Source organism: Candoia aspera, chromosome 3 (genome assembly GCF_035149785.1).
Source record: "Candoia aspera isolate rCanAsp1 chromosome 3, rCanAsp1.hap2, whole genome shotgun sequence".
NCBI lineage: Eukaryota > Metazoa > Chordata > Lepidosauria > Squamata > Boidae > Candoia > Candoia aspera.
Genome location: NC_086155.1, coordinates 113,513,641 through 113,529,939, shown reverse-complemented (window position 1 = coordinate 113,529,939; position 16,299 = coordinate 113,513,641). Strand labels below are relative to the sequence as shown.

At 40.4% G+C, this 16,299-nt stretch overlaps 1 protein-coding gene across 1 annotated transcript in view; it reads left to right on the top strand.

The window, feature by feature from the left end:
• The window catches only part of LOC134494674 (uncharacterized), a 35,966-nt gene that overhangs the window by 11,975 nt on the left and 7,692 nt on the right, over positions 1-16,299 (top strand). The window contains exon 2 of the mRNA XM_063299921.1: positions 8,256-10,658. Within this exon, the coding sequence (XP_063155991.1) occupies positions 8,256-10,658 (2,403 nt within the window). The remainder of the gene's footprint in view (positions 1-8,255; positions 10,659-16,299) is intronic.

The window sequence follows — 16,299 nt, the reverse complement described above, 5'->3', positions numbered from 1 at the left end:
GGAGACTGGGATAACTGAGCTCCTCCTCCCTTTGTGCAGGAAACTGCAGCAAGTAAATGAACCATCATGACTGCCTGATACAAGAACAGAACTGAATATTTAAGGTACTGTAAAGACAGGTTTTATCTGTTTGAGGCCCAGAAGGTAACAAAATTCTTCCTGTCCTTCATGAGAGTTATTTAAAATGGATGTCTGGCAACAAGTTTCCTTGAAGAAGAGGCACGTTCTGCAACTGATCTTGCTCTACACTGCCTGGGAAATGGGAACTTCCCAGCTGTATTATTCTGTATTAGAGGAATCCCAGCAGGGCACATTTGTGGGCCATGTTGCTCAAGATCTGGATCTGGATGTGGCAGAGCTGCTGCCTCAAATTTTCTGAATGGAGTCTGAAGTCCCTGGGGACTATTTTGAGGTAAATGTCCAGAATGGGATTTTGTTTGTTAATTCCCGAATAGACAGGGAGGTGCTATGTAGCAAGAGCCCAGTCTGTATTATTCATTTGGAGGTGATTTTAGATAAACCATTGAGGATCTTCCATATTGAGGTAGAAATCAAAGATATAAATGACAACCCCCCGTTGTTGTTTATTCGTTTAGTCGCTTCCGACTCTTCGTGACTTCATGGACCAGCCCACGCCAGAGCTTCCTGTCGGTCGTCAACACCCCCAGCTCCCCCAGGGACGAGTCCGTCACCTCCAGAATGTCATCCATCCACCTTGCCCTTGGTCGGCCCCTCTTCCTTTTGCCTTCCACTCTCCCTAGCATCAGCATCTTCTCCAGGGTGTCCTGTCTTCTCATTGTGTGGCCAAAGTATTTCAGTTTTGCCTTTAATATCATTCCCTCAAGTGAGCAGTCTGGCTTTATTTCCTGGAGGATGGACTGGTTGGATCTTCTTGCAGTCCAAGGCACTCTCAGAATTTTCCTCCAACACCACAGTTCAAAAGCATCGATCTTCTTTCTCTCAGCCTTCCTTATGGTCCAGCTCTCGCAGCCATATGTTACTACGGGGAACACCATTGCTTTAACTATGCGGACCTTTGTTGTCAGTGTGATGTCTCTGCTCTTAACTATTTTATCGAGATTTGTCATTGCTCTTCTCCCAAGGATTAAGCGTCTTTTGATTTCCTGACTGCAGTCAGCATCTGCAGTAATCTTCGCACCTAGGAATACAAAGTCTTTGACTGCTTCTACATTTTCTCCCTCTATTTGCCAGTTATCAATCAAGCTGGTTGCCATAATCTTGGTTTTCTTGAGGTTTAGCTGCAAGCCAGCTTTTGCACTTTTTTCTTTCACCTTCATCATAGTTCAGCCATGCATTGTAGCCAGAATCAGCATCCAGTGCACATATCTTGCCCACCACATATCCAGCAACCACAGGAACCACCTGTTTCCTTTATGATATTCACTAATATTTTTCAAAGCTCAGTTTAAAACTCTTTAAAATACTACTACTACTTCCAATTAAAGGGATTTTGAATTTGGTAAGAAATATTATTTTGATTATTTGTCTTCCAAAGTTTCCTAATGAGAGAAAAATATGAGTGGATGATGTAATATATTTAGTAGCAAAATAGTCTTTTATATGCTTTGCAGTTAGTAAAATCACTGTGAACATTTTTGAAACTAAAGATGCCCTTTTCAGCTGCTAGTTTGTTTCCTTTTTTCCTTTTTCAGGAGATAAGAACAACCAAAAGTCTTTCTATACAGAAACTGACAGTAAATTGAAGACCTACATTGTGCAGAAGGTTGGAACCCAATAGCCTAAGAGGCCTTTCCAACTCAATTCTATATTTGGCCAGAGTTTACTTTTACAGTGTAGATGGCTGTGAGGATCATGGGTTCAGATATCTCAATAGCAAAAAATGTCTCTGTAAGCCATTCAGGTCCCAGTAAAGAATCTCTTTATTTTAAGATACAGTCCCCTGTCCATGCAAAGACTCAAGTGAATAAGTTTCCCCAATTCTCTCCTTTTACTTGCCCCGTTCTCCTGCCTTTCTTTTGAAATTGAATATTTACAACTGCTTTTGGTTTTACAACGTAATTCCTAGCTGCATTCCTCAATGTCCGTTTTCTGATAAGGTGCTAGCCATAACAGCTTGGCTCCATCTCGCTGGGTCATTCAGTGATGTCTCTGTTTCCCAAGCAGTAATTAGTCTACCCCGCTCCCTTCTTTACAACCCATGACAGAGGAGAAGACCCAGAAATGATTTTATGGCTTCTGGGGCAAACCTCTGACAATCGCCTATCTTTGCCATTAGTTAATTTTATTTTTTTATTTATAAATTTATTCACCACCCATCTCTCCCCAGCAGGGCGACTCTGGGCGGCTTACAATAAAACAAGATTAAAATATAAAACCATTACAATTAAAAATACAATAAAAAATATAAATATAATAAAATCTGCATGGCGAAGAGATCTTAATCAGACCTTCAATGTGGTAGGTCCCTCCGGATCATTTCATGGCTCTAGCCATCCCCAGGTGTAATTATTTACCCTCCCATTCCAAGCCTGCCTACAAAACCAGGTCTTTAATCTTTTGTGGAAGTCCAGGAGTGAGGGGGCTTGTCTCACCTCTGGGGGAAGGATGTTCCAAAGGGCAGGAGCTACAGCAGAGAAGGCACGCTTCCGAGATCCTGCTAGATGGAATTCTTTTATAGATGGGGCCCGTAACATGCCCTCCCTGCATGTCTGGATGGGGTGGGTCGATGTAATAGGGGTGAGACGGTCCCTCAGATATCCTGGTCCCATGCCATGTAGGGCTTTAAAGGTGATAACCAACACCTTGAATTGGACCCAGAAGCAAACTGGAACCCAGTGCAGCTCACACAACAAAGGTGTTATGCATGCAAATCTGGGAGCACCCAAGATTGTCCGCACGGCCGCATTCTGGACCAGCTGTAGCTTCCGAATATTTTTCAAGGGTAGCGCCACGTAGAGCGCTGTAATGTAATACCATTTTTGCTTTCTGGGACTTTATTCTGCACAAATGATCTTGAAAAGAGATGCTTAAGAGCTCTATAGGTCTGAAATCTTCCACAGATTTCCCCTCTTTACCAGGTTTCACAAGAATTTCCCAGCAAGAAAAAGCAGCATGAACACCGAACTGCTATGCCATATGATTAAACCCCCCCCAAAACCAGGTTTTAAGATGGCAACAATTTTTGTTCTTTTAAAGATTGTTGGCAATCTCCCTGTTTGTTGGATACCATTGTAAAACTGTGTGAGCCAGAGTATAGTGTGTGTCCTGCTTTGCTTCAGGAACTCAGGATATACAGTATACCATCTAGGCCAGCTGCTTTCCCTGATTTTAACGCTTTCAGTGCTTCAGCTATTTCTGATGTAAAAAATTCTTCTGAGATGTTACTTTCAGATGTTAGTTCATTGACTCTGGCTTTTTTTCTCCCTTTTAATTTCACTAATTTTCTCTATTTGTTCCTGGTATTTTCCTTGTGAGATTTAAAATTCTGATTGCTACGTCATTAGGGCCAACATTGCCAGTATTTCAAGTTTGTTTCATGGAGCTGTTTCCCAGTTTTGTAAGCAAGGACCAAGCCTTTTTGCTGGCATGTTGAAACCTCATTTGCTCCATGAGAACATGCCACTTTTCTCTCCTGGTGGAGTCTAAACACTGAAGGAGATCATCAGCAACTTCAGGCTCATGATTTTCCGCATATTGAACTCTGTGCAGTCCTGGCTCCAACCTGGGATGTATGTTTTTCTGTAGCCCCTTGCGATGTGCTTCTTAGCTACAGGGAGTAGCAATCCCACAAATCGGTTATAGTTTTTTACCTTAGGGGAATCCACTGGATGTTATGATCGAGTTCAGCAGCAAATGCTTCCCATTTAGCTTTCTGAAAATTCCATCGAGGCTTAGGGGTTGATCTTACAATTGGGATCTATACTCCGACATTTAACAGCACAGGTCTGTGCTGACTCCAGGGAAAATCTGGGAGTACTCTTTTGTTACAATGTAATGGTCTATTGTAAGCATCCCTGGAGACAAAGCATAAATCAGGGTTATAATCCCTGTGCCATCTGGCTGAGTGGAACGTACCCTTGTCCTTCGCATCATGGACCAAAAAGACATTTACAGTGTCGGCCCACTGCGCTATCATTTTGCCACCTGGTAAAGAGGGGAAATCTGTGGAGGATTTCAGACCTATAGCACTCTTAAGCATCTCTTACAAACTGCTGGAGAGATTCATTTTAAGCAGAATTAAACCGCTGGTTGAGGAACACATACCTATAGAACAGGCTGGATTTAGATCAAAAAGAAGTTGCTGCGATCAGGTACTATCACTAACCTCTCACATAGAAAATGGATTTCAGCAGAGAAAAAAACCTGTTGCCACGTTTATCGATCTATCATCAGCCTATGATACAGTGTGGAGAGAAGGGATGTTCTTAAAATTCTTATGTATTGTGCCCTGTAAGAAAACAGCTACCCTACTTAATAACATGTTTACAAACAGATACACTGAAGTATATTTAGATGGCCAAACCAGCCGGAAGTATAGGTTAAATGACGGCTTGCTACAAGGTTCTGTGCTGGCCCCACTACTCTTTAATGTTTATACATCAGATTTTCCAGGCACTGTCGCAAAAAAGTTTATATACACTGATGATATTGTGTTGATTAAACAATCTGAAGATCTTTGATCTTCAGGCCTCTGAAAAAGCCGTTGAAAATGACTTAAAGGAATTGGATAAGTTTTTTGAAATTTGGAGGCTAAAACCCAACATCAATAAAACTGATGTCGCTTGTTTTCATTTGAACAACAGACAAGCCAACTATATATCAAAAGTTGAATTTAGGAATCAGCTGCTGAAGTTCAATCTCAATGCAAAGTATTTAGGAATGACCCTCGATCGGTCTTTAACTTATAGGGAACACCTAAGAAAAACCACGGATAAAATAAAAACTAGGAACAAAATTCTACACAAACTTTCTGGCACCAGCTGGGGAGCAAGTGCCACAGTTCTTAGGACATCAGCTCTTGCTTTGGTATATTCAGTGGCTGAGTATTGTAGTCCTGCATGGTTAAACAGCACTCATATAAAAGCAGTGGACACCCAGCTTAACTACACTATGAGGTTAATATCAGGAACCATTAAATTGACGCCTTCCGAATGGCTACTAGTACTATCCAACATTCCACCCCCACATCTTAGAAGACAACTTGCCTTAAAAAGGGAGTGATAGAAATGCGAGGCAAATTGATTATTACCTATACATGAGGATTGCCATGATCAAATATTTAGCCTCAAATCTCGGAACCCACCGTGGAAACTTGGACAGCATTTAGTCAGAGAAGATTTTGACATTGAGACAGCATGGTGCCAGGAGTGGGCAATTTCTAACCCAGATCTGTTTAATTTAGTGTCTGATCCAGCACAATGCCCTTAAGGCTTTGATCTCCCAAGGAAAAACTGGACTGTGCTTAAACAGATTTGAACTAATCATGGCAGGTGCCAATATTGGAAACATAAATGGGGGCTGGCTGATAATCCTAACTGTGATTGTGGGAACGTCCCGCAAACTTTACATCACATCGCGATGGAACGTCTCCTCAGAAGGTTTCCTGGCTCCCTGCAAGAACTACATCATCTCAAGGGTACTGCTGTCCAATGGCTAAATGATCTAGACATCCAGCCATAGGCTTAGTTACTTTAGTAGCTGCTCATACACAACTTAATTTATTCATAATTTTATTCATCGTTTGTACTGCTTGTTTTTAAAATAATTTATTGTCTCAATGTCCTATATTTTGTACACTTTTATATATTGTTTTTGTGATTTTTATGTGACAATGCTGCATTTGCTATGCCATACAAAATAAATAAAATCTTGAAAACATTGAAAGCACTTGAAATCTGAAAGGAGAAAAGAAGAGAGGAGTGCTAATGCACTGTGAGAAAGGAGCTGAAACTTAAATAGAAGGTGGCAAAAAAGGGGAAGATGAGAGAGGCTTGGAAAGGAGGAATGCGCAGTGAGGCAGCAAGATATAATAAGGGAAAGGTGAGAGCAATTTGAAAAGGGGTAGAGGACAGAGAAAATATCAGGAAAAGGGGTAGCTCCAGTGACGAAGAAAAGGACCAGCTGCAAAGGCCCTCCTGGCCATAGCTGCCACCTCTGATTGAGCAGGACCCAAGAGTCTAGAAGGACCCCAATTACATGCCAGTTCTACTGGGACAGTGCCACACTTTCAAGACCTAAAGGTGGCAAATTGCTGTGACCAGTAGGTCCTTGAAACCAAAGTTTGTGTAGGAAACCCGCTGCAAAACAGTGCATTAGCACTCCTTCCATGCCCAATCCTCAGAGAAGATGAGCATGGTTGTTCTTCCCCCTTTCCTCCTCCTCCTTGCATTGTTCAGTAAAATCAGTTTATTCTAATCCTCATTTGTGTAATTGCATGTAGGTTTGTACTGAAAGATAGGGGGATATGATCTTTGTGCCTCACTTGACCTCTGAGTAGAATGCTGAAGGCCACACTCCCCTAAATGTATGGGCCCAGGTCAAAGAAATGAGAAGGCCACACTCCCCTAAATGCATGGGCTCTTTTTGAAGACAAAATAAGTTTGGATTAATAACAATTAAAGTTGTGAATTAACAGTGTTAATAGGATTACACACCATTTATTTAATAATTTTTCTTCTCTGACATCTTATATGTTGGCATCAACATTTGGAGAGACTAAATGTCATAGAGGTGGTACTCTTTATAATGTGAAGGTACAATTACAGGAATAAGATCTACCTCCCCCAGTATGTTAGATTTCCTCTGCAACCAAGGGCATGTCTGCATAGGTGCTTTACTGCAGTGTACAGGCAGCTCTGACTTGGTCTGATCTAATGACATTGATTTGGGAGCTAAGTTGACTTATTTTTGGCTTTGCACCATTCAAAATTTATTCAAAATCAGAGCAAAGTGTGTGTGTGTGTGTGTGTATGTGTGTGTAGGTTCCTTTTGTACCATGTCTGCTCTTTAAAGCGTGTAAGTTGGTCATTTTCCTGTTATCTAGAACTCTTGCTTCAGCCTGCTTCACAGTTTCTGCACTCAAGAAATGTTTCACTGATTTGCTCATCTATCTCCAGAACATCAGTGTCCTATATAGATATCATTTAGAGTATTCAAGTCACATCTAGAATTATTAAAGGAATTTGGATTTCTAGGTGGAAAGATGATGATGATGATGACGACGATGACAATGATGATGATCCTGATAAATTTTATAGCCCCAGAAAAATGCACACTATTTTAAAAAGCAGAGAAGGAGAAATCCCAAAGCCACGGAACTTGAATCTAAAAATTGATATAGACAAAACATAATCTGATGGAGCAAATGAAATATACTAACTACAATTCAGATGTAGGCATACTTAGAGAGTATTTATCATATCCATCCTCATGCCCAACAATTATTACTATCCTCTTCTGGAATCTCTGGAAATCTCACGATGTGCATGCAGTTGTCTGCCTCCCACATCCTTCCTCCCACCCCCAATTTGGCAAATGCTGAGAGTTCCACTGACATATTTAGGACATCGAAGGAATATCCTCCCCCAGTCAGATTTTTCCAACTTCTTGGTAGGATGTAGCTTAACTGATTTGCCTGAGACATGTGGAGCTTTTTAATATGCAAGCGTATTTAGCAATGCATTCATTTTGAAGATGATAAAAGCACTGTGGATTGATAGCCCAAACAGACCTGCTCTGGGGCAGGGCCCCTGGGTTGGCAAAAACACTGAGAGAAAGAGAGAAAAAGAGAGAGAAAGAGAGGAAAACAAAAGGCCAATATTCTAGACCTCAAATGGGGATTTCTAAACTTGTGGCCCATGCTTTTTTAAAAATTAAAATTATATTTATTAAAAATATACTTCAGCTTGTTAACCACATAGAGTATTATGGTAAAGTACCAAGAGCTCAGGAGCTGAATGATACGTTCATTTATATAAACAAACGAACTTCAAGGAACAGTAGAGTAGAATAGCAGTAAACCCAAATTGAATTTTAAAATCGAATTGATAATAAGAAATAGGGAAAATATTAACAGAAAGTGAATGTATATGCCATTTACACCAATTGTCACAAGATGTCGCTGCCCACTGAAAATCAAAATCCTCTTTTGATTCAAAGATCAAAGCCACTCCCAGTTACACAGCAAGAACTGAGACTGAGGCAGAATGGATACTGCATCTTAACATTTGCTAATTCCCAGTATTTCATGGCAAACTTAGAGACTTAATTTTTAAAATCTGGAAATTAAACCTACTATAACTATGATTTTTCTTCTCCAATGCTGCCTACTAAGAAAGCAGGTGGTGCAGATGCTTGTTCTTAGCTGGGCTTGGGAGTTGGGGAATAGCCAGCAGCTCCTTTATTCTGTGCCTGAAGAATCCCAGCAGGGCACCTTCGTCGGCTACATTGCTCAGGATCTGGGATTAGAAGTGGAAGAGTTGGTGCCTCGGATGTTCAGGATGGAATCCCAAAACCAGGGGGATTTTTTAGAGGTAAATGTGCAGAATGGGATCTTGTTTGTAAATTCCCGGATAGACAGGGAGGAGCTGTGTGCCAAGAATGCTGACTGTGTCGTTCATCTGGAGGTGATTGTAGAGAAACCTCTGACAGTCTTCCATGTAGAGATTGAAATCAAAGATATTAATGACAATGCTCCTACATTCATTCAAAAGGAACAAAATATCTTTGTTTCAGAAATAAGGATGCCTGGTTCTTTTTTTCCACTGGAGGGAGCTTCTGATGCAGATATTGGTCCAAACTCTCACCTCACCTATACGCTCAGCTCCAATGAATATTTTATTTTAGATGTCCAGAGGAAATATGATAAAATTCAATCATTAGGACTCCTTTTAAAAAACAGTGTTGATAGAGAAGTCAAGGCTACGCATTATTTGTTGCTTGTGGCCATAGATGCAGGGAAACCAGAACTCAGTGGCACAACACAGTTGGTGATTTCTGTGCTTGATGAAAATGACAATGCTCCTACTTTTAACCAATCAGTTTATAAAGTCCAGGTGTCAGAGAACATTCAAAATGGGACATTAGTAATTAAATTAAATGCCACTGATTTGGATGAGGGAATCAATAAAGAAGTTGCGTATTCCTTTCATAACCGGGTGCCGGTTAAATTGAAAAATATATTTACCTTAGATTCTGTTAATGGAGAAATGAGAACAATAGAAAAATTAGATTTTGAGGAAGACCACCAATATGAGATTCAGATGCAAGCTAGCGATAAAGGGAGCCATCCAATGACGGGATATTGTACGATTGTGATTGAAGTACAAGATGTAAATGATAATGCCCCTGAGATATGGTTAAAATCTTTGTCGGTACCAGTATCAGAGGATTCTCTGCCAGGGATGGTGGTGGCCCTCATAAGTATCTCAGATCGGGATTCTGGGATCAATGGACAAATAAGCTGCTCCCTATATCCTGTTGGCTTTCCCTTCAGGCTGGTTACCACCTTCAAGAATTACTACTCCCTAATAGTTGCTGAACCCCTGGATAGGGAGCAGATGGGAGAATACAGACTGATTGTAAGAGCCCAAGATCAAGGGACACCAACTCTGCTGACTACCAGTAGCCTGATGATACCTATTGGTGATGTGAATGATAATGCACCTACTTTTGCACAGCCTTCCTATACAGTCTTTGTGAAGGAGAACAATCCACCTGGTGCTCATATCTTCACTGTTTCTGCCTCAGATCCTGATATGGCTGAGAATGCCCTGATCAGCTATTGGATAGATGAGAAGTTTTGGCCATTGTCTAGTTATATCTCAGTACACTCAGAGAATGGGAAACTCTATGTTTTGCAGACACTGGATTATGAGGAGCTGAAGCTCTTGGAGTTCCAAGTGAGTGCCAAGGATGCTGGACTGCCCTCTTTATGTGGCAATGTGACAGTACAAGTCTTCGTGATGGATGAAAATGATAATGCACCTGTTGTATTTGCACTAGCAGAGGTAAATCCTGTCTTACTGGTGGTCCCTGTCATGGCTGAACAAGTAGTGGCCAAGATCCATGCTGCAGATGCCGATTCAGGCTACAACGCTTGGCTATACTATGAAATACATGAAAACTCCAGCAATTCTTGGCGAGTGGCTCGTTACAGTGGTGAGATCAGTACCAATCATGCCCTTACTGAAGAAGAAGTTAAATTGGGCAGTCAGAATCTGCTAGTGCTGGTGAAGGATCACGGGAAGCCAATGCTATCAACGACTGCTACACTGAGTGTGTCATTTGTGGCAAGACCCCATCTCATTCAGACTGATGTCCATCTTCAAGAAATGGGAAAGAACTCAAGACCCTTGGTGGATAGCATTAACATCTACTTAATCATTGCTACCTGTTCAGTTTCCAGTTTATTTCTGCTGACTATCACTGTATATACAGTCATGCGATGTCATGTCCAGGTGAAGAAGGCCATGATATATGGCCCTGGCACAACTACATTAGTATGTGCTAGTGAAGTGGGTAGCTGGTCATATTCAAATCGTCACAGTCGCATCCTGGCTGCTGTGAGTGGGGAATCTGGCATCAAGAGCGACCTCATGGTTTTCAGTCCCAACATTCCTCCTCTCCCGCCTGGCAGTGAAAAACAGGAACAAATATGTTGTGATCCAGCGCTACAGGTGAGCCATAAACTTTGAATACTATTTTGATTTTTTTTTCTTGGAGTACTTGTACATTCATTATATATTGAAAGGGATTTCTGCAGTGATAATGGAATCCCAACTTTTTAGGGTCAGTGTTTTGGCTCTATAATTATTTATTTTATGAAATATATATTTGAATAATATTTCCTACTATTACAAACTTCAGTGTCTTCCCAAGGCAGCTGACCAATATAAAAAACCAAAAACAACTATTACCCTCTACAAAGTAGTGGACTGAAAAACATTTTAAGAGAAGAGATTAAAGTCAGCCATAGCATAAGCAAGAAGGCTGGGGAAAAGAAGAATATCCTTGCTGATGCCATAAAGATGGAAGGTTGAGTGCTGGGTGGGCTTTCTGGAGAAGGTGTTCCATGAATGGGGTACCACAGTTCTCTCAGGCCCCCTCCTTTCTGGAGAATGTAATCTCCAGGCAACAATGGCTGTTTATGTGCTGTTTTGGAATTAATTTGCTCTGAACATTGATGCTGGTATTTTTTAATAAATATACTCTCTGTTTGAAGAGTTTGGGCAGCAAATAGCTTAAAAGAGCCTGGGGTGGCAACATTAAAAGTGTGAGCTTAGGTCACTGTGAAATGAGCCTGCAGCAACTCTAAGCAGGTCTTCTAGCATGGTTTCAGGGAGGAAGGGAAAGAGAGTCATGTATGTGAGTGTGTCTCTGTGTCTCTGTATGTGTGTCTATGGGTGGGTGGGTGCTCCAGAGTAACCTGTGCCAAGCTGATTAAGGGTTTAAAGGCAAAAACTAGCACTTGTATGCCACCTGGAAGCAAATTTGGCAGTGAGTTGGATTAGGGATGAGGTATGCAACTGCTGTGTTCTAATCATGATACTCATCCCTCAGGAGCTCAAGAATTGTTATTAAGTCATGTTCGTGATTCGGTAATAGGAGTTCAAGCTCATTTTGTTTTCTGACTCCCAGCAGAATTAGAATTTGAAATATGAATATGAAATTTATGAGCCAGTGTTCTTCCTGATTTTTAATTTAGCTTTTTAACAGGACTCACTGTAACTATTGTCTAATTTCTTCCTACATGCACAGATCTTAACTGATATTCTTCTGGATTTTTGTCTGCAGTCTCACAGCATTCAGTTTGTAGCCCTCTGAATAAATTTACTATGTTTCAGTCAAACACTGACTTCCCACTTCTTGTGACATACAATCCACTCTGTGAGTTTCATACCAGCAGTCTTTCATCTAAAAATCCCAGGCCAAGATCTCTTATCAATCCAGTCATTCACCTGCAGTATCTTTCTTTCACTTGCAGAAGGATGAATGAGCTTCTAGGTCTCTGAGCTTTCTTGCTTATCTCAAAGCCTTAGGTCAGGGTTTCTCAACCAGGGTTCTATGGAACACTAGGGTTCCACAACAGGTCACTAGGGGTTCTCTGGGAGATCATGATTTATTTAAAAAGTCACTCTTTGAGTGAGATGGGTGGTATATGAAAAATAAATAAATATTATTTCAAAATTGGGCAACTTCACATTAAAGAGGTAACTTTCATTCTTTATTTTTAGTTTAAGAACACTGTTAATGCGTATATGCAGGCCTACACATGAAACAAATACTATAATTTTGTAACTTCTGGCCTATATTTGAGCCTGAATGTGCAGGGGTTCCCTGAGGCTGAAAAATATTTCAAGGGTTCCTCCAGAGTCAAAAGGTTGTGAAAAGCTGCCTTAGGTGATATGGCCATTCTTGTGGCCACTCTTGGCAATATCATTTCTGGAAGAGCAAAATGGGACTCTTGTCAGTAGGTTTCCTGAATCTTGGCAGCCCTTGTCATATTCCTGATTCATATGCATGGGAGACAGCAAATCTGCCTAACACAGATTAGTTTCTGTTCCTCATAGAAAAGAGTTACCAACTTCTACAACACTCCTATTTGTCTTCATGTAATAGTTGTATACCTCTATTCCTTAAGGCTCCAAACTTTCACTTCCTGTTCAGCCTGGTCTCATCCTTCCCTAGAAACCCAAAGCCTAATCTTCTGCAAAGGCCTGGAAGCTATTTCTGGATTCCATCTTTGCAGAGTATGTTTGTTGTTGTTCCCTTCTTTTATTTAGTGAATTTGTTTCTTTGATTCTTCTCTTCGTAGAGAGTTTCTCCTTAGTTTTGTCTAACAAATCTTCATCTTCTCTTATCATCTGAAGTGGTGATTTCATGACCAAACAGTGATTGGCCATTTTGCTGCTATAATTTTTTTATTTTACTTTAAGCACAGCTATAGACTTGTATTTGCTACAAATATAAGCCAGGTTGTTTTGAAGCAGGAACCCAAATATGCCACAAGCATTGCAGACACGGTCATATCAATTCATTATAACTTCTATTTTTTAAGGCACCATCAAATGTAAATTTGTAATGCCTTCATATGCCTTTCTTAGACCCACATTTTAATTAAGTATACACCATTGAGTAGAAGGAAAAATTGTTAGTGGCATTTTCACTGAAATTCACTTTGAAGCTCCTGTTAGCCCTCCTTGTGTGCTTCCTCGATGAAATGTTACTTTCTCTACAGAGTAGCTGGACAAATGCTAGAGTCATTTATGTTTTTTTTATACTGTGTTAATTCTGGGTCACTAGACATCATTTATAGTTAATACCTTTATGCAAACAATTGCTGGTTGTGCTGCATAAATAATGGCCATGGTGGGTTTGTGAACATTTTCTAGAATGACATTTGTTGTTGTTTATTCGTTTAGTCGCTTCTGACTCTTCGTGAATTCATGGACCAGCCCACGCCAGAGCTTCCTGTCAGTTGTCAACACCCCCAGCACCCCCAGGGACGAGTCCGTCACCTCTAGAATATCATCCATCCACCTTGCCCTTGGTTGGCCCCTCTTCCTTTTGCCCTCCACTCTCCCTAGCATCAGCATCTTCTCCAGGGTATCCTGTCTTCTCATTATGTGGCCAAAGTACTTCAGTTTTGCCTTGAATATCGTTCCCTCAAGTGAGCAGTCTGGCTTTATTTCCTGGAGGATGGACTGGTTTGATCTTCTTGCAGTCCAAGGCACTCTCAGAATTTTCCTCCAACACCACAGTTCAAAAGCATCGATCTTCCTTCTCTCAGCCTTCCTTATGGTCCAGCTCTCGCAGCCATATGTTACTACGGGGAACACCACTGCTTTAACAATGCGGACCTTTGTTGTCAGTGTGATGTCTCTGCTCTTAACTATTTTATTGAGATTTGTCATTGCTCTTCTCCCAAGGATTAAGCGTCTTCTGATTTCCTGACTGCAGTCAGCATCTGCAGTAATCTTTGCACCTAGAAATACAAAGTCTTTGACTGCTTCTACATTTTCTCCCTCTATTTGCCAGTTATCAATCAGAATGACATAGTTTTCTAATAAAAGGCCTGCTTATGGACAACTATTCCACACTGAAGGCTTTTGAATGGTTTGTACATACTGAAAAGGCTTTTGATTGAGTAGAATGTTTCCTTTCCCAAAACATTAAATTTGCGAGTATATTTTAGAATTACAATATGTCAGTTTATAGTTTATAATGGTGATTAATAGGTAAAATCTGTTAATTAAGACAATGGAACAGAAATGGCAGCTCTTTAATTATCTTACTAACTGTTCAGCATCACTCACCACAAAAAATATTATGAGCAAGACTTTGAAAAAAATAATTTCAAATTAATACAGTATTTCTCTTAATATAAAAGAGCACAGGCTTTAAAATATTCATATACCAATATACACATTGTCCACAGATGCATCAAAACATGGGTTAGATGCAATTATTTTGCAAAAGTAGGATATAGACATGACTAGTGATATATGTGTCTTAATTAATGACAATGATATAATGATTAGAACTGCTGAGCATGGCCTCAGGCTCTATCTAGATTTCCTAACTTGGCTTAACTTTACTTGAACAACAGGATCTATTTGAACTCTGACCTGTCATGTGTTTGTGGTATTAGTCTTTGGTCCTGACTCTTGTGTTGTTCTCTGGTGCTGCCTACCTGTTTGCCCCTTATTTTTTGTAAATGTATTTTAGGATAAAACTGTCCCTGGGCAGCTTGCAAAATATAATTTTACAATATTTTATTTATTTATTTGTTTGTTTAATTTTTATACCATCTAACTCCCAATGACTCCAGGAGGTTGTTTATTTTATTTAGTTAACCTTTTTTTTTTAATTTGTTCAGTTGTGTCCAATTCTTGGAGACTGCCTGGACAAGTCCTTGCAGTTTTCTTGGCAAGGTTTTTCAGAAGTGGTTTGCTGTTGCCTCCTTCCTACAGCTGAGAGAAAGGGACTGGCTCAAGGTCACCCAGCTCGTTTAGTGACTGAGGCAGGACTAGGACTCATGATCTCCTGGTTTCTAGCCCAGTGCCTTAACCACTACACCAAACTGGCTCTCTATTTAAATTTATTGGCTGCCTAACTCCAGTGGACTCTGTGCAGTGTACAAAGCTAAAAAAAAATATAAAAACAGGAAGAAACATTAAATCAACAGGCAGCCCAGACTAAAATACTCTACTAACAAAACCCACAAAACAAAACAGGGGCCATTAAGCAATGACAACTTCAACCCTAGCCTGGGACCAGAGCCAGGTTTTCAAGGCTTTCTGGAACCCTAGGAGAGAAGGTGCCATTCTTATCTCTAGGGGAATGCTGTTCCAGGGGGTGGGGGCTGCAACAGAGAAGGCATGCTTCCTGGGTCTCACAAGATGGCAATTTTGGGGACCAGGAGCATACCCACTCTGCTGGAATGCACTGGGTGGGCAGAAACAATTGGAGATAAGCGGTCGCTCAGGTATCCTGGCCCTATGCCATACAGGGCTTTGTAGGTAATAACCAGCACCTTGAATTGCACTCGGAAGACAATTGGCAGCCAATGCAGCTCGCGTAGCAGTGGTGACACATGAGCATATTGAGAGGCACCTGTTACTGCTCATGCCACTGCATTTTGAACCAACTGTAGCTTCCACGTGGTCTTCAAGGGCAGCCCCATGTAGAGTGCATTGCAACAATCCAAGCATCTTAAACAACATGTCATATTAAAAACATAAAGAACCAAAACAACATTAACTAGTAAGAGCTATAAATAATGCAAACATCTTCTTCAGTCCTATTTCTTGCTTCCTGATCCAGGAAAATTAATACTGTAATCTCAGATGAAGAGACTTTAGTTTTCTTTTTATAAGAAGACAATTAATTGCAAAGATGGACTATAAAGAACCAGAATCATTATTTTGAAGAAAACTTTGGGAGACATCTCTGCATATTTAAAACCACAATATTTCTTCTGGAATTTTATTATTTTAAATTGTTTTTTGCTCCAGAAAGGTAATTGCTTGTTTATTTAGTTAATGTTGAAAAAAAAGAAAAACTGTAAGGTAAGCCATTTCATTTGAATCTTTATGAAAACAACTAAAGAGCTGTGATAGCTGCAGTGTGGAAAGTTTTTGCTGAAGCGGCATACTGTGAGATCATTTGAATATGAGAACGGTATAAAGAAAATTCCACTGCTCTATAGGAATGGCAGCATTTTGGCAACAGATTTACTGCTTAAACAATGACAGAAAGATATCTCATAAGTTCATTTGGCAAGGGAAGAAACCAAAAATCAAATATAAATGGTTA